Source organism: Lasioglossum baleicum, chromosome 10 (assembly GCF_051020765.1).
Source record: "Lasioglossum baleicum chromosome 10, iyLasBale1, whole genome shotgun sequence".
Taxonomy (NCBI): Eukaryota; Metazoa; Arthropoda; class Insecta; order Hymenoptera; family Halictidae; genus Lasioglossum; species Lasioglossum baleicum.
Genome location: NC_134938.1, coordinates 7,413,906 through 7,441,657, shown reverse-complemented (window position 1 = coordinate 7,441,657; position 27,752 = coordinate 7,413,906). Strand labels below are relative to the sequence as shown.

General features: G+C 40.9%; 3 protein-coding genes across 4 annotated transcripts in view; all 3 read right to left on the bottom strand.

Annotated features, from left to right (window-relative positions):
• The window catches only part of LOC143212712 (uncharacterized), a 182,997-nt gene that overhangs the window by 19,939 nt on the left and 135,306 nt on the right, over positions 1 to 27,752 (bottom strand). The gene's annotated exons all lie outside the window — the stretch shown is intronic.
• LOC143212732 (uncharacterized) lies at positions 6,112 to 23,856 on the bottom strand. Its single transcript, XM_076431844.1, has 4 exons — positions 23,174 to 23,856; positions 19,702 to 22,454; positions 12,565 to 14,787; positions 6,112 to 11,845 (listed from the first exon to the last, which is right to left on the bottom strand). Exon 2 carries the CDS (start codon positions 22,414 to 22,416, stop codon positions 21,922 to 21,924), a length of 495 nt encoding a protein of 164 aa, XP_076287959.1. The 5' UTR covers positions 22,417 to 22,454; positions 23,174 to 23,856; the 3' UTR covers positions 6,112 to 11,845; positions 12,565 to 14,787; positions 19,702 to 21,921.
• LOC143212737 (zinc finger Y-chromosomal protein-like) lies at positions 23,984 to 26,597 on the bottom strand. The gene is made up of 3 exons (XM_076431850.1): positions 26,322 to 26,597; positions 25,915 to 26,013; positions 23,984 to 25,336 (listed from the first exon to the last, which is right to left on the bottom strand). Exons 2-3 carry the CDS (start codon positions 25,961 to 25,963, stop codon positions 25,029 to 25,031), a joined length of 357 nt encoding a protein of 118 aa, XP_076287965.1. The 5' UTR covers positions 25,964 to 26,013; positions 26,322 to 26,597; the 3' UTR covers positions 23,984 to 25,028.

Below are 27,752 nucleotides of genomic sequence, written 5' to 3'. Positions count from 1 at the left end.
GCGAACATAAATACGAGTAAGAAGTAGGGATGTCGATTTTTAATCGATTATTTAAAAAATCGATTATTTTCATAAAATAAATCGATTTTTTAGAATCGATTCTTCAATATCCGATTTTCACAAATAATCGATTCTAAAATTGTAAAAATAATCGATTTGTATGGCAAATTGTATGACTGTACGTGGAGACCGTGGAGTGTTTACTGTGGAGACTGTATAAAGAGATCTAATTAGCATCAAAAGTAACTATATAAATTTTCCTAAAACGCGACAATTCTACTCCGCATAATGATTCTAACGGAACTCATTCGTTGGCTAATTCCCTACTCGTTCGTTGGCTAATTCCCTACTCGTACTCGGCCGACCACGCGACCATTGGCTGACGCGCAACAACATGCGCGAAACAAGTACGTAATAAATCTTTCGACTTCTTCGATTTTCATATACTCAATTTTGCTATAAGTGCATAAAGATCCGCAGTCTAATAATCATTATTACTTTATTTCTTTAATAAAAGAGTCCAACAAAATTTTGATCTTCGTTTTTTTATCATTTCTAGACATTTCTAAAAAAAAATCGATCATTCAAAACATCGATTATTTTGGAAACGATTTTTTAGTGGATCGATTCTTGAAGCTTTGATTATAATCGATTCAGAAAAATCGATCTTTTTGAAAATAATCGGCATCCCTAGTAAGAAGTGAAATTGACTGTGAACATAAAATAAATCCCCTTCTAATCGAATCATTTTGAGCAATGTTGTGGTAACGAACAATTTACATGCTAAGCATCTACGTGACGTTCGTTTATGAATTGATTCGACTTCTGCTTGAAAAGCGATCGCGATTTCCATTTACAAAATCTAGTGAAATCTGAGAGAAGCTTCTCGAGCCGAACTATTGTTAGAAACATTTCTGTCCACGCGGAAAACTGAGAGGATGATTATTTTAGCCTCAACGTTATTTAGCAGCAGAACAGAAAGGATCCTGAAGGCGGGGAATTTCTGGAGGTGGAGGTTTGGCCTCCTCGGGTTCAGGGGCGCAGTGGAACGTCTTCATGTGCCTGCGCACGCAGAACGAGTAGTTGCTGCGGAAGTTGCAGAGGTCGCAGCAGAATTTCAGCACGCCGGTCTCGTGAACGTTCCTCACGTGTCTCTCGACGTTCGCCTTGTAAGCGCTCTTGTACGGGCAGAACGAGCAGGAGAAATGCGAGCTCCTCGGGTTCATTCTGCAGCCGAGCCGCATATGTTTCCTGAGCAGGTTCTTCAGGGGGAATACCTTCTTGCAGAAGCCGCACATGTGGCGTTTGTGCAAGATCGAGTAGCCGGGCATTATTTGTCCAGCGACACGAAACTTGTCGAGGTGTTCCGGATGAAGAGGGAGTCCGTCAACGTCGGCAGGGTTGCTGTATCCCGCCGCGTAATTCCGCACGGTCCACGCACCTGGAACAGATCGAGAGAAGAACGGATGAAGCGGAGTTCGCGGATCGGGGAGGACATCATCGTTCGGCTGGAACGAAATCTACGTGTCGACGGGAGTTCGATTGGATTTTGATACCGTAATCATGTCCTTGGAACAACATTTTATTGAATCGTGAACAACAGAGACGCGAATTTCAAACGCACAATGGAAACAAGGCCGAGCACCGACGTGACAATGTACACTATAGGGCTGAACAAGGAAGAAACGCAATGCGTGCTGATCACTGAACCCCTTGCCGTACCATTTTCTTCATAGAGATTAAAACACCTTAAACGAAAAATTATACTTTTTGTATAGCTACATTTATATCAAATCAAATTCTATTTCATCTACAAAGAAACGGGTAATATTCATATTTGTTAGACTTTTAACAAAACGTTAAAATAGGGCAAGGGGTTGAGGGATCTACTCGTCGACGAAATAGTTTAGTGTCACTGTTCTCTCTGAAGTTTCCCCGAATCTTCAACAAGTCTCTAACGATCCGTTGCGGGATCGATGAGATCGCTAAATTGGAAACTGCGAGTGCACGTGTCTCATGTGCCTGAACAGAATGTCTTTCCTGCTGGTCCTGTACTCGCAGATTCTGCAGTAGAACATCGGAGGTAGTCCGCAGCCTGTGCTCAGGTGACGTTGGAGGCTGGCCTTCCAGGTGTAGCCCTTGCCGCACCGTGGACAGATAAAGATCGGCTTGCCGGATTGGTCCGGCGTGTCGTCCAACAGATAACCGAAGTCTGGCCCTAAAAATCAAAAGTGTACAAGTTAGAAGAATATACGATCGCTTCGCGTACACATCCGGCGGATGGATCTGAAAGGAACGGTACAATCTTGTGAGAGAAGCTTAATCCATTGTATTTTAAATGAGAACACTCGGAGACCAGTAAACTGTTGACTGATCCGAGATGTTGGAGACATAATAAGGAGTAGGTGGAAAAGCAGAGCGCAAAGCTGGGGTGATGTGATCACGCTGATTCGATTGTTCGAATGAGAATAAATTCAATAGACAACTGATACTATAGTCTAAGAGGTTATACTTTATTATCGCAAAGAAGAAATGCGAATGTCGGGGTTAGGTGGCGACGACTAAACCTAACGATCCGCCGCAACTTCCTGATACAGAATTGTTAGATCTTACGTGTATTCGTATATCGGTCGGGACGTCCGGACATAATTTACAAAATGTCGTAGCCGTGGGAAGTACAGAAGATTCTAAATATTTATTGCGACTGGCACTGCCGGCAACTACAACGTACTAATTAAGTGAAACAACGCACATCGATTTGGTCCGCTCGTGACAGGATCGTTGCTGAAGGGAGTCTAGGCGATCATTTCGTCATCCCGCCGACGCGGGATATATGTATTGGGTTGGCAAGAAACTAATTTCGGCAATTTAAGGTGAAATAGAGCCCAATTTTTTTATGCAAGCAATGAACTTCAACGAATAAGATATTTTCCCATTTGTTCGATGATCTTTTATTGATTAAAGTTCATCGCTTGAATAAGGAAATTCGGTTTGTTATTTCACCTTAAAATACCGAAATTACTTTCTTGCCAACCCAATAGATTTAACAAGCGATATTATTCGTGCACCGGAAGCGACGTGGCCGACGATGATCAGAATATCTCCTCGACAGTGACGGGAGCCGTGTGCTCACGTGCCACGTGGTATCTCAGCAACGTCGGTATCCTGGCTCTGTGCGTGCAAAACGGGCAAGGATAGAGTGGCTCCATTTGACAGAAAAAATTCATGTGCTTCCGCAAGCTCCTCCAGTCGCTGTACTTCTTCGCGCACTTCAGACAGAGAAGCTCGTCCTTGCAGCGTCGCCACAATTCGCGGGGCAGTTGGTCGCAAAACAGCCGGCGTCTCACTGAAACAGGATCGGAAAATCATGTGAGCGATCGTTTCCGGAAATGCGTTCGAACAAACAATCAAACAATCAAGGACGAAGACCTGGGGACGTTCTAAATTCATTTTAAAGATCGCGTTCGACGCACAACGCCGAGGACTTCACCGCATACGCTTTTTATCGATCGTGTCTTGCCGACGGCTGCGCGGTGAAGACTTCGTCGGTGAGTTCGACGCTCGGACAGGGAGGGTAACATCGATGCGTGACGCTGAAAGAAGCGCTGAAGAAGGGGGAGACTCGTTTTTCTCTTCATCTCTCGGTAATGCAAAGGTGGGCTTTTTTTAGCAGTCGAAAGCGCTAGACAAAAGATCAATCTAGGCCGCAGTCGCCCTCAAACGTCCTATTCTTACGTTTACGAGGTGTAATTTGCATTTATGCCTCGTAAACATAAAATTGAAAATTTGAGGGCGACTGCGGCCTAGATTGATCTTTTATCCAACACTTTTGACTTCTGAAAACCCCCATCTTTGCATTATCGAGAAATGAGAAGCCCGCACCCTTGCAATTCTGGAAACGAGTCTACTCCCTTAATGAAATAACTCAGCTTAAGGGATGGTCTCGTTTCCAGGATTGCAAGGGTGCGGGCTTCTCATTTCTCGATAATGCAATGATGGGCTTTTTCAATAGTGGAAAGCGCTAGATAAAAGATCAATCTAGGCCACAGTTGCCCTCAAAAGTCCTACTTTTGCGTTTATGCTGCCGAATAATGAAATTACGCCTCGTAAACGTAAAAATAAGACTCCGAGCCCCATCGCGGCCTAGATTGATTTTTTATCTAGTGCTTTCGACTACTGAAAAGCCCCATCTTTGCACCCCGCACCCTTGCAAATCTAGAAAAACGAGTCTACCCCCTTAACGGCCAGACATTCCGACGGGAGGATCCGGAGAACAGAAAACAGGATCTGTCGAGGGTGATCTTCCCTGTGATACGGTGGCGTCTAGGAAAAGCATACCGAGAGATACGTAAATCGTGTGTATTTATTATTTTTCTTCTCTTTTAAGTAACACCTTATACATCAACAAAGGTTCCAGACGATATCGTTGCTGGTATCGCGTGAATTCAAACGAACAAAAACAGGAAATCAAAAATATTTAACAGACAACGCAACAAACACTGATCTCGATCGCTACGCTTCACTCGATCAACACTTTCCCATCTGTCTCGTCTTTTGATATTCTTCGCTTTTTTCTCCAATTTGTTTTTCTTTTTTGTTCATCGATTCAGTCAACAACTCGACTCGCCAACCAGTAACAAAAACAAACAAACAAAAAAATATAGTAAACAAACAAACAACGAAAGAACATAAACGTGAGAGACGAATGGATTCCGACTTTCTTTTCTTCTTCTTTTTGTTTTTTTTTGTTCTTTTGTTCTCCGTCACAGCCTAAACAACGCTACTACTGGTTGCGAAAGTTAACGAGAAAAGATCGGCTTGGTTAGACTTTGTTGACTACAGCGATACAACGTCCGACGAGTGGTCGCCGCGCCTTATCCTGAAACGGTACTTGTTCAGATAGATCATTGTGAAAGTCCTTAAGTGCACCATTGCAAATATTTAATCCTAGCCCCTTGAATAACACAGTCTTAACGAGATTAATTCGGTAATTGAGAAGAAAAAACAAAGAAAGATTGAGAAAGGGGAAGAAGGGGGAGAACAAAGTTAGAAGAGAAGTAGCTTAAAACATTCAGCACCATCGAAGCGTACCTAAGATTAATCGGTACACTTTGCGGAGGCACTCGCATCGTACAGCATAACCATTACGCGTACTCGTCCAAGGATAATGCTTAACCCATCGCGCTACCGAAACGTGCTACGGGCATCCCCATTCACCCCCAATAAAATTTTAACCCTTATGTAGCCGATCAAAATGTATAGATTACTTAGAACCTTTTGCAATTGACATATTCCCACAAATTCTCATTCCAAGATACAAATTAATATAATAATTTAAATATTTCATATTATTATAATATATTAATATAGTAATATTTTTAGAGTAACGTTAACAAATTGTTGAAAGAAATGCAGTAAATGGGCTGGCTAAGTACGCAAGGGTTAAAAAACCGCGGTTAACACTAAACCTACTGAAAACGATTAAAATGTTCAGCTTACAAAATTGCCAAGGATCTGTTCATTCAAATTTTGTGCAATTTTGTAAGACTTCATACTTTCGATATAATTGTAAAATAAAGAATATAAAACCGGTCAGACGACCGGCAGTGGTAGGTTCAGTGTTAACACGGAAAACAGCAATGTTAAAATTGCCGCAGGATTCTAAAAACATCTTTTTCGTGTAAACTATTAAAAGCGGAAATAAATAAGCTGCTTTTCGCATAAAATTCTATAAAATCACGTAGCATCGCTTTAACGGCTGCGGACAACAGTCGATGCCTTACTTTCTTCGTTTATTGCGTAAAATGATTCGGAAAGTAAGGACGCAGGCAGGAGCCCGACGGGTTAAGCCGTGTTTTCAAGTTTGCGGCGCACGTATATACGATATACACAGCTACAGAGAGAAAAAAAATAACGAAAACCGACAGTGTTCGAGAAAACATAACATAAAACTTATCGAAAGCCCAACGCGCGCTATATCAAATAATCAGCCTTTAGTATCGCGAAAACATTTTTTCGTGTTCTCTTTTCGTTTCACTTCCTCTTCATTCTTTTTTAAAGAACGAGCAACAAAGCGTATCTTCTTGTACTCGGATACATTGTCGATGTACGTACAAAGATCTAGCTATAAGACACTTTCTTTTTTTTTCAAGAAAAGGGCACATAATCGTCACAAAATTTCGATAATCATCCCCGCAGGACACCGTCGCGTCCCCTTGTTTTCTTTCCACTGTGATAAAACGCTCCTTCGTCGTGCTTCAGTGCCATTTTATAACCTTATCCTTAGAAATATTAAGTGTACTTATGTGCGCGGCACGTCAACGTGGAAACAGATGATCTTACATGGTGAGTCCAGCCATTTTCTAATCCGATATTCGCGGTTCAAACGTGCGAATGTCAAATGCGATAGACCAGTGTTTCCCAACATGAATGTCATGAATTATTCATACGTAAAATTATTATAGTCCAAAAATAAAAAAAAAGCTTTGTTATTAATATTTTTTCCTGGAGCACTTGGTACCTTCCCGCGGAGCACAGTTTGGGAAACCCGGCGATAAACAAATAGTAGACTTACCGAAGACTTTCACCGTCAGTTTCGCACTCCGACGGTTCAAGACGATCTCAGACACGCCTACAAACCAATGAGAATATTCGAAAAGTCCCGATTAGTCGGTACACATCCAGAACAAGACACTCGCGTTCGAAATACATCAGTCTCGATTAGTACTTGAAACATCCTAACATCCTAACCTTCAAGACTGACCTTCAATCTCGGAAACGGCACGCGTTCTGTGTACGACGAACTCAACTATACTTGATCAACCGCAAGGTAACAAATGTAACAATAACTTAATCATTTTAGATTTTTTTATATCGAAGCAACACATTTTATATAACATCATCGTAACACGTTCTAAAACATTGAAGTTAAATGGTGAAGCGAGAGGTTCACTTCTTCTCCGACCAGCTGTTGCTATACTACTACGACGCGATGGGTCGCTTCAGGAGGGAACGTCAGAGTGACCGGTTCTGGATTGTTGATTTTACAATTATTGATATAATAAAAGTGATTAGGTGTGTCTGTGACCGTCTTCGCCGGAAGGGTGAGAAATTGTCACTGTCCTAGGTTTGCAAACCGATTGCGGATCTTCATGCAAAATAAATATGATTTACCCGAATTGCGACAAACATACTGGAGTGACATAAATATTTATTTATATATAGTCGGCCACAAAAATGTTGGGACACAATTGCAATAGATCGGAATTGTAGAACAAATGCTAAAAGATGCAGTTCACAACTTTTTTATGTGGGCCTATATTGAAAATTTAAAAAATACGTTTTTGTAGATCTGTGTCAATTAAACATATTCTGAAAATTTCGTAAAAATCGGTCGACGTTGCAATGAGCTACAAACGTTTAAAGATGGTGAATATTGCAATTTTTAACGATTTTCGGTAACTGCAATAAATCTAATCTTACATTTTTCAATACCTGTCATTTTTTCCCGCATCAACCGATTTCGATGAAACTTTCACAGTGCATATAATTGACACAGATCTACAAAATGTACTTTTTAAATTTTCAATATAGGTCCATATAAAAAAGTTGAAAATGCATCTTTTAGTATTTTTTCTACAATTCCGATCTATTGCAATTTTTGACAAAATTTCTTTTCACATCCTGTAGTAAACTAATTGCACTTGCTTTCCAAAAAAGTTCAAATCGCATGGTCCAATTATAAAAGTTATCGTCTTTTTAAGAGTGTCCCAATATTTTTGTGACCGACTATACATATAATACATATAATAAAATGATATATATTATATATTGTATAGTATAAGGTATACTATTACAATAAATATATATATAATAATATAATATTATAATAAATATATATAATAATATCATAATATTATATATATTTGTGTAGCCATGTTTAGAAATGAGTATGAACAGGGAATAGTTCGTCCTCTCAGAACAGCAAATAGGCCGAGGCCCTCTGCCAACCCGCAATTTATACAGGGTGTCCCATAATTTATGGTACAAATTAGTTCAGGTCGATTCTATGGCTGGAAATAAGACGAAAATCAAGAATAACGAAATTGCGTGTGGAAGGCTTCGTTTTCAAGAGAATTAAATTTAAATATCAGTCGAATACACGCGTGCTTAATAAATAGCCGATGTCACTATCAACTTGAGCATAACGTTCCAATTTGACACGAGTCGGGAATAATCATTTTGTGATAGTAACCAAGCTTGTAGTAAAATCCATGACAACGGCTCTTTATTAAAGACGCGAGTACCCGATTGATATTTAACCGTTTCGGTCATGGCGTCCTCATATGAGGACGTAAAAAAAATCATAATTTAATTCAAAGAACTGCTTAGCAAAGCCATGATTGTTTTTCCAGGAATAAATAATTCGTGACCGGAAGAGTTAAATTTAATTTTCTTGAAAACGAAGCCTCCCACGCAATTTCGTTATTCTTGATTATCGTTGTATTTCTAGCCATTGAATCGACCTGACTTAATTTGGGAGTCGACAATCGGGTTGTTGTCGCTACCCCGCGTGGCCGCCGACAAACTACTTTCGAGAAGCTTGAAGAAACTTGTCGCTCCGCGTTTTGTTTTCCTTTTCCTCCTCGAATTTTCTATACATACTACATATGTATCTACTAATGTATATATGTACATAATATTATAAATATAATACATACATACTTTTGCTGCGCAAAAGAAAGAAGCACCCAGCCATATTTAATAAAAAAGCGTAAAAAGTCAAATAAGAACACAGTAAGTTTTGAAAAAGGATTCCGCTGTTTAATTGAATAGTTCTGGGAATATATGTGAAATTGCGGATTATCTAATTCTTTAAATGCAATAAATCAATCATTGTACAATACAATTTCTACATAAAGATATTGTTTGTCAGTATATCTTATAATTATACTGGGTGTTTCTTTCTTTTGCAAGTAGTGTATATATATCAAAGAAATTTTATCTTTTAATACAGTCGGGGACAATATTAAGTGGACGCTTTTAAAAATCACAAAACTTTTTTAAAATTGGTCCAGAGGACTTGAATTATTTAAAGATGTTAGACCGACTGGTTTCCTAAGAATGAGTAAACAAAGATTTTCGTTCAGATTGCAATCGATAGGAAACATAGAAAATTTAAAAAATGTTTTTTCAACTTCGACCAACCATAGCTGATCATCTGTTCCGGCGTTTCAGAGCTCTGCAACATATTTATATATTTATATTTACATATATATATGTGTAGATAGATTCTTCTGATAGTCAAAAGCTTAACGATTTAAAAGGCCATACCAGTATTCCAGTCATAATCGAATACCTGCCAGTTGCCAGAAACGTGTACCCACGTGCGATGTCGGATAGGATACTTTTCGGACCAAGAGGTGTCTCCGACTGCTTGAGCATCGAATTTCTCGAACGCTTTTCGCCCCTGGCTCCAAATTCCGTATTTCTCTTCCATCATACTTCACCGTAATGAATTTCAACGCTCGCGGTTACCTCTCCGCCATCCTTTAAAATCCTCCTTACTAGCTACACTACGTAACACGACGTGAATTCTTAATACGTAAGGGACACTTGAAACTTTATCGTCGTAGGATTACGTTAAAAAGATTTTCTTCTTACAAGGAACCGTTTTCTTTTTTTCTTTAGCATTTTCACCGGGCAACGTCGGCTGCACGCAGGGGAAATTCTGTCGGTTCTACACTCGGAAGTCCGAAATCATAGGCGAACAGAAGTAACAGCGACGTGAGTATATATATATATATATAATAGAAATCCCTTATTCCTATCTCGTATTGTCTAAAAACTTACCATTACTATAAAACCTTATCCCGAAATCCATAGATTTCTTACTAAATCTAAAATCGTTAACACAAGTGGCACCATGGTCATTTCATTATCCGTAAGAAGATCTTACAATTCGTAAAAGAAAGATATCTGTTGAGTAATCGACTACTCACTACATAATTCGTACAACGTAAATCTTTTGATTAATTCGATGCCTTGTGTCTTCCCTACTGAATCTTCTTGAGCATATAGACGCCTCGTAATTGCGACTTTCAAAAACGTCTTGATACATCTGCAATCTCAAAACAACCACAGTGAATTATTCTCGGATAATAAAGATCAACACATTAAACAAACATTGCACTTCGCGGTAACGCTGCTCAATTAGCTTTGTAATTTCGAGCAAACGTTTCGAATCTCAATTTCGTGTATGAAGTTCTCGACGAGACCGGTCCTTGAAGAAAAGAATGCATATTTTCTATACGTTTTGTGAAACGTTATTTCCATGTTTTGAAGCTTGGTCCACCGATGTTCTATCAGCTTTTGAAAGAAATTTACAAATATCTGCAAAAATTGACACGTTTTGCGAGGCCTTTCCACCTCCAACAACATTTTTCAGAAACGTTTAGCCGAAGTTACAAATTCGAGGAAAGGTAAGACGCGCCAAACAGTGTGATCAATATCCAGCGAAGGTACTGGATCGTTGCGGATTGTTTAAAGAAACGTTTCTTCGCTGGACAATCCCCGACTGCCTATAAAATTTCTAAAAAAATATAAACATTAAAATGTAAGACGTCTTCCCTTGATCCAATCCGAGATATCTTCGATGACTGTCCAACTAAACGCGAACAAAGTCCGCAACGAGCCAGTACAATCTATCAGGTCGTTCGGACAGTAATGAGTAGGTGTAATTTAGAATAGAAAAAACATCACAAGAATTTTAAAATACTATTATATTCTTCTCAACCTATTAAACGTATCAAGTAAGAAAATAAACTCCTCTTTCGCTCTAGTTTGTTGCATATCTGATACAACGTTTTCATTTTGCATAAAGATCCGCTGTCGACTAATTACGATATTGTACATTCTCGATGAGAAAATGTAACTCGAGTGCTAAGGGTAAAGATGCCTGAGAAATCGCGAAAGATCACGGAAAAAAATGTCCTAAAACTTGTTCTAAATGTTAACAAATTGTCTTTCATCTTCGTCGAGAAAACGAAATTACTTTCCAAACGCCCTGATACTAAAATGTCGGATTCATTGAGAGCCGACAGAACGCTGCAAAACTAAGAACAAAGCGGCCTTGGACTTCCGAGCACACGGTTACAGAATCGAAGGTCCCTGCGCGCAGTGGCCGAGGAAGCTGGAAAGGTTCTTTCCAGTGGAGAAATGCATAGCCGACCGAACGCGTTCTTTCGAATCCATGAGCCTAAAAACAACCGTTGGTTAAAAAATCGTGACCGGCGTCCACGTATCTCCGGAGCCAATCACTTCGCTTTCAAATAGGTAATCTGTTTTTGTCTTCGAGGATCTTGACCTCAACGTGACATGGGTTGATCGCGGGCTGGAACTTGGGCGGCACGATAGCGCTGTTGCCGTTGAATCCCGTGGCTGTTTTCCAGGTGTCTAGTCAGGCTGTTTTTCTGCGTATACCACGTCTCGCAGACGACACAGCAGAACTTCGGGTCTACGCCGCACTCTAATCTCAAGTGGCGTACAAGATTGCCCTTGCTGGTGTAGGGCCGTTTGCAACGATAACACTGAAACTTGCCGGTGGTGTCTCTGATTTTTCCGCAGACGGTTCGAAGGTGGCGCTTTAGGGTGAATTTGTGTTTGTAACCCTTGCCGCATTGCGAACACGTGTACGGCTTCGGGATCCTGGTCGGGTAACTCTGGAACGGTCTGGAAGCGTCTCCGGAACAGGTTAGACCCGGATCGAACGGCGGCGGCGGTCCTCCGCCTCCGTGAAGTCCGTACATCCGTTCATTTGTCCGGTAAAACGGGAAACTGTTGTTCTCTGGGGGAAAAAAACAGACAAATTTCACAGGTTAGGAGGAACGGTCATTGGGATCATGCGAGTTTCGAGTACTGAGAATATTTATCGAGGCTACACGAACGTCAGCCAGAAATACTCCGGAGAATAAAAGAATCATGGATAACGATATTTTGTAGAATGTAAAAAGCAGAACTCACGGCCGACACCCTATACATCTTGTAGTGTGTACCTAGTATCGAAAAACAACCCTAATGACTTTTTGCCTAATCGATCTTTGTTCTCGAGGAAATCTGTTTACAGTTCAGCTCTAGCCTTAAGGACTCTAGAGAAGAAATGTACAAGCAGATAACAAGTTCGAATTCATGTATGAAATTTTCTTTTATATTGATTTATAACTGCTACCCTAATTTACTGCAACCCTTTTTTTTCTCGAGTACGAAGACCAATTAGGCAGAAAACCATTAGGGTTTTTCGATACTGGGCGCACACCGTGATTTTCGGTACCGTAAGTTCTCCTTGTTAATTATCAATTGTCAAATAACAAAATAGGGAGGAAGAAATGTAACGAGAAAAAAAGAAATTCCTTCGTTTTTCTTTTTCGTTCTCCTGCGTTTTTCTTTTCTTTTCTGTTCTGTTTGCGAATCGAAAAGGTTCAAACAAAAAGGGAGACAATTTCGCCTAATAATTACGAAATTAATTCTGTGCGAACGGGTAATTAATTAATTGTAGTATATACGTACTTGTACATAGGAACAATACACAGGATGAGTATCTTCGACATGAGCTGACCGTCGAGCAGAGCAGAAATGTTAGATCACAATTACGGAATGCCGTTCTCCGTGTTAAAACAATATGTGATACAAAACAAACGAATATTGCAAAGCATCTGCAATTTCGAGTAAACGAAAAGACTTTTTTTTTGCTTCGAGATTATCCGATTTGTGCAATTACTATGAAAATACGTGCTCGTAGAGTTGCTCGCGAAAGTATTCGAACGTTTGCGTTCCAAGTTCTTACCAAGTGAAATACGAACGGCCGATTATAATTCCCAAAATAATACTGAAATTAATACTGAAGTTTGGGAAATGTGTAGAGAAGATCCGAGGTAATTATTTACAATAGCCGAGCACCCTCAAATGACCTCGACCTTGACATACTTTGTTACCCTCCAGAATGACCTTCAAAAGCTTTTAATTGTCGCTCGTTCCTCGTTAAAACGTGACTAACAAAAATATATCAATGCTATTTCATTGCAATTTGTATCCTTGACAACATATTTCTAAAGCAAGGTCATTAGAGCGACGGCTAACATTTTGTAAGGTTACCGGGGACGTGTCCTTGACAATATATGTCGAGGTCTAGGTCAACGCTCGAATTTACTTACTCGCGACGGCCGAGTTTCGAAGGCTACGCCCCCTCGACCCAGCCACGCGTCTCGCTCCCCGTGGTGGCCATAGTTCGGAGCTCCTCAGGCGCGTTCCATACTCGCTATTTATGGCGCCTAGGAGAACTAGGGTCGCCATGGGGAGCGCGACGCGTGGCCGGATCGAGGGGACGTAGCCTTCGAAACTCGGTCGTCGCGAGTAAGTAAATCCGAGCGCTGGTCTAGATCACCGGAAGGTGCTGCCCTATTGTAAATAGTTACCAAATGGCATTTGTAGAAATGGTGAAAGTAAACAAAAATATTATATCAATATTAAGTGGACCACTTTTCATATGATCTATCGTTACTCCATTCATTGGTGCTTTCTATCCAAGCTTATCTAATTTCCCTAATAAATCTAATTGTAAGTGGAAAACCTTGGAAGACTAATTCTCTTAATATATAAATATTCATATTTTTTTCTCACGTTCCGTTAATAATGTCTATTATTGCCTACTTGTAATATAAACGTGGTTATCAACTTCAGTATAAAATCAGCAATGTTACGAAGAAATTCACGGTCGTGGGTGGAACATTCCACCAAGTCCACATTGTCGAATCTTTTGGAAAATCTGCTGACACATTCTCAAGACCAGTAATTTCAGTTTGTGGAAATTGCAATCCGATTTCTGTATTTAATCGGATAATAGTTGGATCGCGGACGTCCGAATACTTACGCAAAGATGAGAACTTGTAGATCTTCGAGAGTGGAAGACGAGTGATCATCGTGAGAGGTACGTGTGGCTGATTGTCGGATGAACCCCTTGTATCGTTACAATTCAATGCGTTCAATCTTTATTGTTATGCATTTATTTCAATCGCTAGACACTAGGTTGCACAGTCCAAGTTTAAATGTGTAACTAGCATCGATGCTGTAAGCGGCGATTTAAGGGATAGACTTCGATAACATCGCGATCGAATAATCGAAACGACACTGGTTAAAGTACGCTCGTCACGGAAATCTCTAAAACGAAAATAGTCGCTTCGAAACGTGTCAGTGCTCATCTAAATCTAACTATACAATCTTCGTACAAGACCGACGAACTCGAAAATAATAACACTTTGTCTCTATGTCCAATTCTAAAAACAACCTAATTCACTAATCTTCAAGTTGCTGAGATCTTGAGACGCTACGAGATCTTCGGCGACGAAACACGCTTCGGAACTGGCCGATTTTCCGTGAAGAGGATCTTCGTCCTGATGACAGAATCTTCGTGGTCCGTTGAAATATCTTCAGGCGACGTGGTCAGGCTTTCTTAGAGTCTTCCGGACGCTGCGAATCTTGGGGGACGATAGATATTGTGGAACTTCATCAGATGACGCCTTAGGTTCACGTTCTGGGTGTAACTGGACTCGCAGAAGTCGCAGGCGAAGTTCTTTTGTCCACCGCACTCGTACCTGAGATGCTTGTTGAGGTTATGCTTGACCTTGTACCTTCTGCCGCATCAGGGACACTTGAACAATAGGTCTTCGTCCCTCAGTTGATTCGCGTGCCTCGATTTGCGCCGGACGTCGCATCGACTGGCCATCTCGGCGACACCTAGAAGAACATTAATAGCACAGTCGCGTTAATCACGGATTCGTGTGTATCGACATTGACGCGAGGCACCGTCGTAGGACTTCTGGTCCATCGTGACACTCTCTCTCTCTTACGGATCTTGTTCGACCAATTCTTTTGCGACGAGATCCTGCTACAAGTGGCACTGTGGAAATTAGACTACCGAGAGATTGAAACCGAGTCAGAGACGAATTAGATTTGTTCAAGACATTTCGAAGAGGATTATATAAGGTACAGACAAGCAGCGTTACAGTTTAAGGGAATGTGTTGCTCAGCGAGACAGTGACCTGCAGAGGAGAAGGATAAAGGTAACCTGAATATAAAATGAAATTACGCCTCGTAAACGTAAAAATAGGACTTCCGAGCCCCATCGCGGCCTAGATTGATTTTTTATCTAGTGCTTTCGACTACTGAAAAGCCCCATCTTTGCACCCTGCACCCTTGCAAATCTAGAAAAACGAGTCTACCCCCTTAACGGCCAGACATTCCTACGGGAGGATCCGGAGAACAGAAAACAGGATCTGTCGAGGGTGATCTCCCCTGTGATACGATGGCGTCTAGGAAAAGCATACCGAGATATACGTAAATCGCGTATATGTATTTATTATTTTTGTTCTCTTTTAAGTAACACCTTATACATCAACAAAGGTTCCAGACGATATCGTTGCTGGTATCGCGCGAATTCAAACGAACAAAAGCAGCAAATCAAAAATATTTAACAGACAACGCAACAAACACTGATCTCGATCGCCACGTTTCACTCGATCAACACTTTCCCATCTGTCTCGTCTTTTGATATTCTTCGCATTTTTCTCCAATTTGGTTTTTTTTTTGTTCATCGACTTTTCAGTCAACAACTCGACTCGCCAACCAGTAACAAAAACAAACAAACAAAAAAATATAGTAAACAAACAAACAACGAAAGAACATAAACGTGAGAGACGAATGGATTCCGACTTTCTTTTCTTCTTCTTTTTGTTTTTTTTTGTTCTTTTGTTCTCCGTCACAGCCTAAACAACGCTACTACTGGTTGCGAAAGTTAACGAGAAAAGATCGGCTTGGTTAGACTTTGTTGACTACAGCGATACAACGTCCGACGAGTGGTCGCCGCGCCTTATCCTGAAACGGTACTTGTTCAGATAGATCATTGTGAAAGTCCTTAAGTGCACCATTGCAAATATTTAATCCTAGCCCCTTGAATAACACAGTCTTAACGAGATTAATTCGGTAATTGAGAAGAAAAAACAAAGAAAGATTGAGAAAGGGGAAGAAGGGGGAGAACAAAGTTAGAAGAGAAGTAGCTTAAAACATTCAGCACCATCGAAGCGTACCTAAGATTAATCGGTACACTTTGCGGAGGCACTCGCATCGTACAGCATAACCATTACGCGTACTCGTCCAAGGATAATGCTTAACCCATCGCGCTACCGAAACGTGCTACGGGCATCCCCATTCACCGCCAATAAAATTTTAACCCTTATGTAGCCAATCAAAATGTATAGATTACTTAGAACCTTTTGCAATTGACATATTCCCACAAATTCTCATTCCAAGACTACAAATTAATATAATAATTTAAATATTTTATATTATTATAATATATTAATATAGTAATATTTTTAGAGTAACGTTAACAAATTGTTGAAAGAAATGCCGTAAATGGGCTGGCGAAGTACGCAAGGGTTAAAAAACCGCGGTTAACACTAAACCTACTGAAAACGATTAAAATGTTCAGCTTACAAAATTGCCAAGGATCTGTTCATTCAAATTTTGTGCAATTTTGTAAGACTTCATACTTTCGATATAATTGTAAAATAAAGAATATAAAACCGGTCAGACGACCGGCAGTGGTAGGTTCACTGTTAACACGGAAAACAGCAATGGTAAAATTGCCGCAGGATTCTAAAAACATCTTTTACGTGTAAACTATTAAAAGCGGAAATAAATAAGCTGCTTTTCGCATAAAATTCTATAAAATCACGTAGCATCGCTTTAACGGCTGCGGACAACAGTCGATGCCTTACTTTCTTCGTTTATTGCGTAAAATGATTCGGAAAGTAAGGACGCAGGCAGGAGCTCGACGGGTTAAGCCGTGTTTTCAAGTTTGCGGCGCACGTATATACGATATACACAGCTACAGAGAGAAAAAAAATAACGAAAACCGACAGTGTTCGAGAAAACATAACATAAAACTTATCGAAAGCCCAACGCGCGCTATATCAAATAATCAGCCTTTAGTATCGCGAAAACATTTTTTCGTTTCACTTCCTCTTCATTCTTTTTTAAAGAACGAGCAACAAAGCGTATCTTCTTGTACTCGGATACATTGTCGATGTACGTACAAAGATCTAGCTATAAGACACTTTCTTTTTTTTCAAGAAAAGGGCACATAATCGTCACAAAATTTCGATAATCATCCCCGAAGGACACCGTCGCGTCCCCTTGTTTTCTTTCCACTGTGATAAAACGCTCCTTCGTCGTGCTTCAGTGCCATTTTATAACCTTATCCTTAGAAATATTAAGTGTACTTATGTGCGCGGCACGTCAACGTGGAAACAGATGATCTTACATGGTGAGTCCAGCCATTTTCTAATCCGATATTCGCGGTTCAAACGTGCGAATGTCAAATGCGATAGACCAGTGTTTCCCAACATGAATGTCATGAATTATTCATACGTAAAATTATTATAGTCCAAAAATAAAAAAAAAGCTTTGTTATTAATATTTTTTCCTGGAGCACTTGCTACCTTCCCGCGGAGCACAGTTTGGGAAACCCGACGATAAACAAATAGTAGACTTACCGAAGACTTTCACCGTCAGTTTCCCACTCCGACGGTTCAAGACGATCTCAGACACGCCTACAAACCAATGAGAATATTCGAAAAGTCCCGATTAGTCGCGTACACATCCAGAACAAGACACTCGCGTTCGAAATACATCAGTCTCGATTAGTACTTGAAACATCCTAACATCCTAACCTTCAAGACTGACCTTCAATCTCGGAAACGGCACGCGTTCTGTGTACGACGAACTCAACTATACTTGATCAACCGCAAGGTAACAAATGTAACAATAACTTAATCATTTCAGATTTTTTTATATCGAAGCAACACATTTTATATAATATCATCGTAACACGTTCTAAAACATTGAAGTTAAATGGTGACGCGAGAGGTTCACTTCTTCTCCGACCAGCTGTTGCTATACTACTACGACGCGACGGGTCGCTTCAGGAGGGAATGTCAGAGTGACCGGTTCTGGATTGTTGATTTTACAATTATTGATATAATAAAAGTGATTAGGTGTCTCTGTGACCGTCTTCGCCGGAAGGGTGAGAAATTGTCACTGTCCTAGGTTTGCAAACCGATTGCGGATCTTCATCCAAAATAAATATGATTTACCCGAATTGCGACAAACACACTGGAGTGACATAAATATTTATTTATATATAGTCGGCCACAAAAATGTTGGGACACAATTGCAATAGATCGGAATTGTAGAACAAATGCTAAAAGATGCATTTCACAACTTTTTTATGTGGGCCTATATTGAAAATTTAAAAAATACGTTTTTGTAGATCTGTGTCAATTAAACATATTCTCAAAATTTCGTAAAAATCGGTCGACGTTGCAATGAGCTACAAACGTTTAAAGATGGTGAAAATTGCAATTTTTTACGATTTTCGGTAACTGCAATAAATCTAATCTTACATTTTTCAATGCCTGTCATTTTTTACCGCATCAACCGATTTCGATGAAATTTTCACAGTGCATATAATTGATACAGATCTACAAAATGTACTTTTTAAATGTTCGATATAGGTCCATATAAAAAAGTTGAAAATGCAACTTTTAGTATTTTTTCTACAATTCCGATCTATTGCAATTTTTGACAAAATTTCTTTTCACATCCTGTAGTAAACTAATTGCTCTTGCTTTCCAAAAAATAAAAGTAGACGTATTTGATATTTTTAAGAATGCTATTCAACAACACCATAATTGACCCCCACCCCCACCTCCTGAGGATTGATAAACAAACCAATGAATTTTTCCAACTGCTTTCGCTTGCAGCGACATCTGTGAAAGAAATTACACCAATAATTTCAAATCAATGGAGAACCAAGATTTGCTATAAAAAAGGGTTTCCCATTGAAGATTTTGAAATAGTTCCCTCTCCCACCCTCAGGAGGTGGGGATGGGGGGTCAATTATGGTGTGATTGAATAGCATTCTTAAAAATATCAAATACGCCTACTTTTATTTTTCTGATCTGATGTGTATTTCTCGCGATATGCCCAATTTTCAACGACTTTTTCCATTTTAATTTTTGTCCATTACAGTGCCATCTGTGAACCAAAATGCAAAAACTCCTAGATCAAATTTGTGTATTTTTTCTGGAGAATCCAAATCTGCAATGAAAAATGGGGGTTTCCATTTAAGTTTTTTATCTTCCCCCACCCCCACCCCCTTCGCGACGAACAACTTTCATTACCCACTTGTTTTGATCCGATGCGTAGTTCTCGAGATATTTCAATGTCCTCAGATAAAATGGACATCCTGTATATTAAAGAAATTTTATCTTTCAATACAGTCGGGGACAATATTAAGTGGACACTTTTAAAAATCACAAAACTTTTTTAAAATTGGTCCGGAGGACTTGCATTTTTTAAAGATGTTAGACCGACTGGTTTCCTAAGAATGAGTAAACAAAGATTTTCGTTCAGATTGCAATCGATAGGAAACATAGAAAATTTAAAAAATGTTTTTTCAACTTCGACCAACCATAGCTGATCATCTGTTCCGGCGTTTCAGAGCTCTGCAACATATTTATATATTTATATTTATATATAGATAGATTCTTCTGATAGTCAAAAGCTTAACGATTTAAAAGGCCATACCAGTATTCCAGCCATAATTGAATACCTGCCAGTTGCCAGAAACGTATACCCACGTGCGATGTCGGATAGGATACTTTTCGGACCAAGAGGTGTCTCCGACTGCTTGAGCATCGAGCTTCTCGAACGCTTTTCGCCCCTGGCTCCACAAATTCCGTATTTCTCTTCCATCATACTTCACCGTAATAAATTTCAACGCTCGCGGTTACCTCTCCGCCATCCTTTAAAATCCTCCTTACTAGCTAGACTACGTAACACGACGTGAATTCTTAATACTTAAGTGACACTTGAAACTTTATCGTCGTAGGATTACGTTAAAAAGATTTTCTTCTTACAAGGAACCGTTTTCTTTTTTTCTTTAGCAATTTCTCCGGGCAACGTCGGCTGCACGCAAGGGAAATTCTGTCGATTCTACACTCGGAAGTCCGAAATCATAGGCAAACAGAAGTAACAGCGACGTGAGTATACATATATATATAATAGAAATCCCTTATTCCTATCTCGTATTGTCTAAAAACTTACCATTACTATAAAACCTTATTCCGAAATCCATAGATTTCTTACTAAATCTAAAATCGTTAACACAAGTGGCACCATGGTCATTTCATTATCCGTAAGAAGATCTTACAATTCGTAAACGAAAGATGTCTGTTGAGTAATCGACTACTCACTACATAATTCGACAACGTAAATCTTTTGATTAATTCGATGCCTTGTGTCTTTCCTACTGAATCTTCTTGAGCATATAGACGCCTCGTAAATGCGACTTTCAAAAACGTCTCGATACATCTGCAATCTCAAAACAACCACAGTGAATTATTCTCGGATAATAAAGATCAACACATTAAACAAACATTGCACTTCGCGGTAACACTGCTCAACTAGCTTTGTAATTTCGAGCAAACGTTTCGAATCTCAATTTCGTGTGTGAAGTTCTCGACGAGACCGGCCCTTGAAGAAAAGAATGCATATTTTCTATACGTTTATACGAATTTACAAATATCTGCAAAAATTGACACGTTTTGCGAGGCCTTTCCACCTCCAACAACATTTTTCAGAAACGTTTAGCCGAAGTTACAAATGCGAGGAAAGGTAAGACGCGCCAAACAGTGTGATCAATATCCAGCGAAGGTACTGGATCGCTGCGGATTGTTTAAAGAAACGTTTCTTCGCTGGACAATCCCCGACTGCCTATAAAATTTCTAAAAAAATATAAACATTAAAATGTAAGACGTCTTCCCTTGATCCACTCCGAGAAATCTTCGATGACTGTCCAACTAAACGCGAACAAAGTCCGCAACGAGCCAGTACAATCTATTAGGTCGTTCGGAAAGTAATTTCATTTTTCCTGTATTATAGAAATGGCATAAATGTTTAATAATTGATTAGACACCAATACAGTTCATAATGTAAACAATGTATGAATGGTGCAATTTGTAGTACTAAGGGTTGAAAATCATTTGTAGAGAACATCTCAGTACATAGCTATTATTTTATGTTGGAGGTTCAATCCTTTCTTGAACCACAAGATTGGAATGTACCCTTTACGGCAAAGAGACTCAAGGTGACCTTGACACTCGACGGAAGAGCAAAATTTTATGAATTTATGACAAAAATGAGTAGGTGTAATTTAGAATAGAAAAAACATCACAGGAATTTTAAAATACTATTATAATCTTCTCAACCTATTAAACGTATAAAGTAAGAAAATAAACTCCTCTTTCCCTCTAGTTTGTTGCAAATCTGATACAACATTTTCAATTTGCATAAAGATCCGCTGTCTACTAATTACGATATTGTACATTCTCGATGAGAAAATGTAACTCGAGTGCTAAGGGTAAAGTTGTCTGAGAAATCGCGAAAAATCACGGAAAAAAATGTCCTAAAACTTGTTATAAATGTTAAAAAATTGTATTTCATCTTCGTCGAGAAAACGAAATTACTTTCCAAGGTCCGAACGCCCTAATACTAAAATGTCGGATGCATCGAGAGCCGACAGAACGCTGCAAAACTAAGACGAAAGCGGCCTTCGACTTCTGAGCACACGGTTACAGAATCGAAGGTCCCTGCGTGCAGTGGCCGAGGAAGCTGGAAAGGTTATTTCCAGTGGAGAAATGCATAGCCGACCGAACGCGTTCTTTCGAATCCATGAGCCTAAAAACAACCGTTGGTTAAAAAATCGTGACCGGCGTCCACGTATCTCCGGAGCCAATCACTTCGTTTTCAAATAGGTAATCTGTTTTTGTCTTCGAGGATCTTGACCTCGACGTGACACGGGTTGATCGCGGGCTGGAACTCGGGCGGCACGGCAGCGCTGTTGCTGTCGAAACTCTCGTTGTGGTAATTTCGCAGGTGTCTGGTCAGGCTGCTTCGCTGCGTGAACTTCCGGTTGCAGAAGATACAGCAGAACTTCCGGCGTACGCCGCACTCGAATCTCACGTGGCGTACAAGATTGCCCTCGGTGACGTAGGCCCGGTTGCAACGACGACACTTCCACTTGCCGGTGGTGTTTCTGATTTTTCCGCAGACGGTTCGACGGTGGCGGTTTAGGGTGAAGATGTGGGTGTAACCCTTGCCGCAGTTCGAACACATGTACGGCTTGTCCGTCTCCGGGACCCAGGTCGGGGAACCCTGGAACGGTCTCGAAGCGTCTCCGGAACAGCTTAAACCCGGATCGAACGGCGGCGGCGGTCCTCCGCCTCCGTGCAGTTCGTACATCCGTTCATTCGTCCGGTAAAACGGGAAACTGTTGTTCTCTGGGGGAAAAAAACAGACAAATTTCACAGGTTAGGAGGAACGGTCATTGGGATCATGCGAGTTTCGAGTACTGAGAATATTTATCGAGGCTAGACGAACGTCAGCCAGAAATACTCCGGAGAATAAAAGAATCATGGATAACGATATTTTGTAGAATGTAAAAAGCAGAACTCACGGCCGACACCCTATACATCTTGTAGTGTGTACCTAGTATCGAAAAACAACCCTAATGACTTTTTGCCTAATCGATCTTTGTTCTCGAGGAAATCTGTTTATAGTTCAGCTCTAGCCTTAAGGACTCTAGAGAAGAAATGTACAAGCAGATAACAAGTTCGAATTCATGTATGAAATTTTCTTTCATATTGATTTTTAACTGCTACCCTAATTTACTGCAACCCTTTTTCTTCTCGAGTACGAAGACCAATTAGGCAGAAAGCCATTAGGGTTTTTCGATACTGGGCGCACACCGTGATTTTCGGTACCGTAAGTTCTCCTTGTTAATTATCAATTGTCAAATAACAAAATAGGGAGGAAGAAATGTAACGAGAAAAAAAGAAATTCCTTCGTTTTTCTTTTTCGTTCTCCTGCGTTTTTCTTTTCTTTTCTGTTCTGTTTGCGAATCGAAAAGGTTCAAACAAAAAGGGAGACAATTTCGCCTAATAATTACGAAATTAATTCTGTGCGAACGGGTAATTAATTAATTGTAGTATATACGTACTTGTACATAGGAACAATACACAGGATGAGTATCTTCGACATGAGCTGACCGTCGAGCAGAGCAGAAATGTTAGATCACAATTACGGAATGCCGTTCTCCGTGTTAAAACAATATGTGATACAAAACAAACGAATATTGCAAAGCATCTGCAATTTCGAGTAAACGAAAAGACTTTTTTTTTGCTTCGAGATTATCCGATTTGTGCAATTACTATGAAAATACGTGCTCGTAGAGTTGCTCGCGAAAGTATTCGAACGTTTGCGTTCCAAGTTCTTACCAAGTGAAATACGAACGGCCGATTATAATTCCCAAAATAATACTGAAATTAATACTGAAGTTTTGGAAATGTGTAGAGAAGATCCGAGGTAATTATTTACAATAGCCGAGCACCCTCAAATGACCTCGACCTTGACATACTTTGTTACCCTCCAGAATGACCTTCGAAAGCTTTTAATTGTCGCTCGTTCCTCGTTAAAACGTGACTAACAAAAATATATCAATGCTATTTCATTGCAATTTGTATCCTTGACAACATATTTCTAAAGCAAGGTCATTGGAGCGACGGCTAACATTTTTTAAGGTTACCGGGGACGTGTCCTTGACAATATATGTCGAGGTCTAGGTCAACGCTCGAATTTACTTACTCGCGACGGCCGAGTTTCGAAGGCTGCGCCCCCTCGACCCGGCCACGCGTCTCGCTCCCCGTGGTGGCCTAGGTTCGGAGCTCCTCAAGCGCGTTCCATACTCGCTATTTATGGCGCCTAGGAGAACTAGTGTCGCCATGGGGAGCGCGACGCGTGGCCGGATCGAGGGGACGTAGCCTTCGAAACTCGGTCGTCGCGAGTAAGTAAATCCGAGCGCTGGTCTAGATCACCGGAAGGTGCTCCCCTATTGTAAATAGTTACCAAATGGCATTTGTAGAAATGGTGAAAGTAAACAAAAATATTATATCAATATTAAGTGGACCACTTTTCATATGATCTATCGTTACTCCATTCATTGGTGCTTTCTATCCAAGCTTATCTAATTTCCCTAATAAATCTAATTGTAAGTGGAAAACCTTGGAAGACTAATTCTCTTAATATATAAATATTCATATTTTTTTCTCACGTTCCGTTAATAATGTCTATTATTGCCTACTTGTAATATAAACGTGGTTATCAACTTCAGTATAAAATCAGCAATTTTATGAAGAAATTCACGGTCGTGTGTGGAACATTCCACACGTTTGTAGAAATTGCAATCCGATTTCTGTATTTAATCGGATAATAGTTGGAACGCGGACGTCCGAATACTTACGCAAAGATGAGAACTTGTAGATCTTCGAGAGTGGAAGACGAGTGATCATCGTGAGAGGTACGTGTGGCTGATTGTCGGATGAACCCCTTGTATCGTTACAATTCAATGCGTTCAATCTTTATTGTTATGCATTTATTTCAATCGCTAGACACTAGGTTGCACAGTCCAAGTTTAAATGTGTAACTAGCATCGATGCTGTAAGCGGCGATTTAAGGGATAGACTTCGATAACATCGCGATCGTATAATCGAAACGACACTGGTTAAAGTACGCTCGTCACGGAAATCTCTAAAACGAAAATAGTCGCTTCGAAACGTGTCAGTGCTCATCTAAATCTAACTATACAATCTTCGTACAAGACCGACGAACTCGAAAATAATAACACTTTGTCTCTATGTCCAATTCTAAAAACAACCTAATTCACTAATCTTCAGGTTGCTGAGATCTTGAGGCGCTACGAGATCTTCGGCGACGGAACACGCTTCGGAACTGGCCGATTTTCCGTGAAGAGGATCTTCGTCCTGATGACAGAATCTTCGTGATCCGTTGAAATATCCTCAGGCGACGTGGTCAGGCTTTCTTAGAGTCTTCCGGACGCTGCGAATCTTGGGGGGACGATAGACATTGTGGAACTTCATCAGATGACGCCTTAGGTTCACGTTCTGGGTGTAACTGGACTCGCAGAAGTCGCAGGCGAAGTTCTTTTGTCCACCGCACTCGTACCTGAGATGCTTGATGAGGTTATGCTTGACCTTGTACCCTCTGCCGCATCGGGGACACTTGAACAATAGGTCTTCGTCCCTCAGTTGATTCGCGTGCCTCGATTTGCGCCGGACGTCGCATCGACTGGCCATCTCGGCGACACCTAGAAGAACATTAATAGCACAGTCGCGTTAATCACTGATTCGTGTGTATCGACATTGACGCGAGGCACCGTTGTAGGACTTCTGGTCCATCGTGACACTCTCTCTCTCTCTCTTACGGATCTTGTTCGACCAATTCTTTTGCGACGAGATCCTGCTACAAGTGGTACTCTGGAAATTAGACTACCGAGAGATTGAAACCGAGTCAGAGACGAGTTAGATTTGTTCAAGACATTTCGAAGAGGATTATATAAGGTACAGACAAGCAGCGTTACGGTTTAAGGGAATGTGTTGCTAAGCGAGACAGTGACCTGCAGAGGAGAAGGATAAAGGTAACCTGGTAGAGTAGATAAACGGTGGAGGACAAGGTACGTTCTTTCCGATTCACAATAGTTTTCCGGTTCGGTTTCAAGGTACCGTCGTCAGAATTGCTAAGGTTTCACGGGGACTCTATTCGCTTATAATAGCAGACTAGACTCCATTCCGTTGACAACGTCGATTTTATGAATCGCCGTTAGGTGACGCTGCAGACTCGTCTTCTGAGTAAAACTGTAGCTGCAGTAGTAACAAGGAAACTGACGTTTTCCGCCGCATTCCCATTTCATGTGCCTCCTCAGATTGCACAGCATTGTGTACCCACGGCCGCACTGCTGGCAGGTGAACCGGGATCTCGGGAAGCCTGTTCAACCGAAAGAAAAACATCGACTGTCAATGCACGTGACCATGCCAGAAGCATTCAAGATGACGATGCAAAAGTATTCCAACTTGATTGCTCTTTTTGATTCTATTCGAAACCGATGGTAAACGTGTCTGACGCGAGCGTGCCGTTCTTTTGCGGTCTACAGAACACGTCTACAACGGCTTCGATTGGTGAAGAAAATTGTTTGCCAGTCTCAGGAAACTCGTCTTCATCTTTTAAATGTCTTCGTGAGACTGACAATCGATCGACATCGACTACGCGGAGCTACCCATAAGCATGTGACTTACTTTCGAGTGTGGCGATTTTGCGTGTTCTTCCGTGGAGACTGAATGAGAGAGAGAGTAAAGGGTTCTAGCTATAGTTCGTCTATGTTGCATTGTCAAGGTAAAAACATTCGTTAGAACTTTCCGTAATGATAGCAAACGAGATGCACACGTAAGAAATAAATCGACAAATGGAGACCGGCTGCGAATGATCGTTTATTCAGTTCTACACGAGAACGAGGGAGGGGGAGGTAGTAGCGAGAGAGAGGGATAGATCGATTTCGAAAAAGAGTTCTCTTAATTCTCGACGTTCGATAGAGGATTGTAGGGTCTGGACCGTGGAGTGCATCTTCTCCGTGGCACCGGGATGTTGTGGTAACGGAGCAGATGCTTCTGGAGCGTGACGTTCTGCGTGTACTTCTTCGGGCAGAAGACGCACGAGAATCTTCGTTGGCCGCCGCACTCGTAACGCATGTGCCTCATCAGGTTGTGCTTCAGCGAGTACTTTCTCCCGCAGTTCGAGCACTGGAACTCACGCTCTTCAGAGATGTCCACGCATTCCGGCTCCAACCTCTTCATGGCGAACGGATCGGCCACCCCGTGTGTCTCGTACACACCTGAAAAAAGAAATATTCGTCATCTGGTTAGTATTATCGAACGCTCTACTCTTCTCCTTGCTCATTGCCAATTCAACGCAATCTGTCTTTAGCGAACATCCCCTCGACACTTCCAGTTCTTCAATACTCACCGAAACCAGTTTCGAAACTGCCGATCTTCGTGAACGACTGCTCCTTTCGAAAATGTTTCAGCCGTAGTACTTACCTTCGACGGAAAGAGTGAAAAAGTATCTGTAAGAAGGTGAAATACATCAAATCCGCCGTCGTCGATGTTTAGCCATTAAATCATCGACTGAAACGATTCATGATTTATTAAAACTTTCAGGCTTCCGAGTGAAGAAGCACGATATATAAAATTTCTTAACGGTCAAATGCTGTCACCGTTTCGTAAGAGGACACTGTATACACTACGTGAATGCAGTTTCTTTTAAACGGAAACGCGAAGGTTGATTGCCGAAGGGGTCCTAACTGTAAGCGGTTCTCATCCACTTCTTTCGCGGAGGGACGAAGATGTTATGCGCGTTCAGCATGTGCTGCCTGAGCTTTCCGTTTTGCGTGTACCTGGCGGGGCACAAGCTACACGCGAAGTGCTTGTGTCCGCCGCACTCGAATCGCAAATGTTTCACCAGATTGTGCCTCATTTGGTACGACCTGCCGCACTGGTGGCAGGTGAACGGTTCCGTGTTCTTGAAACAATCGTTCCTGGCCCACCGACCGATCGCCGGCTCTGGAAAAACAATAAAAAAAACGAATGATCAAATGTCTGATTGCTCGTGGCAACCAGATTCTTCGCAGCTAACACGGTCACCGCCAGAAAACGCAGTTCGTACTACGAAGA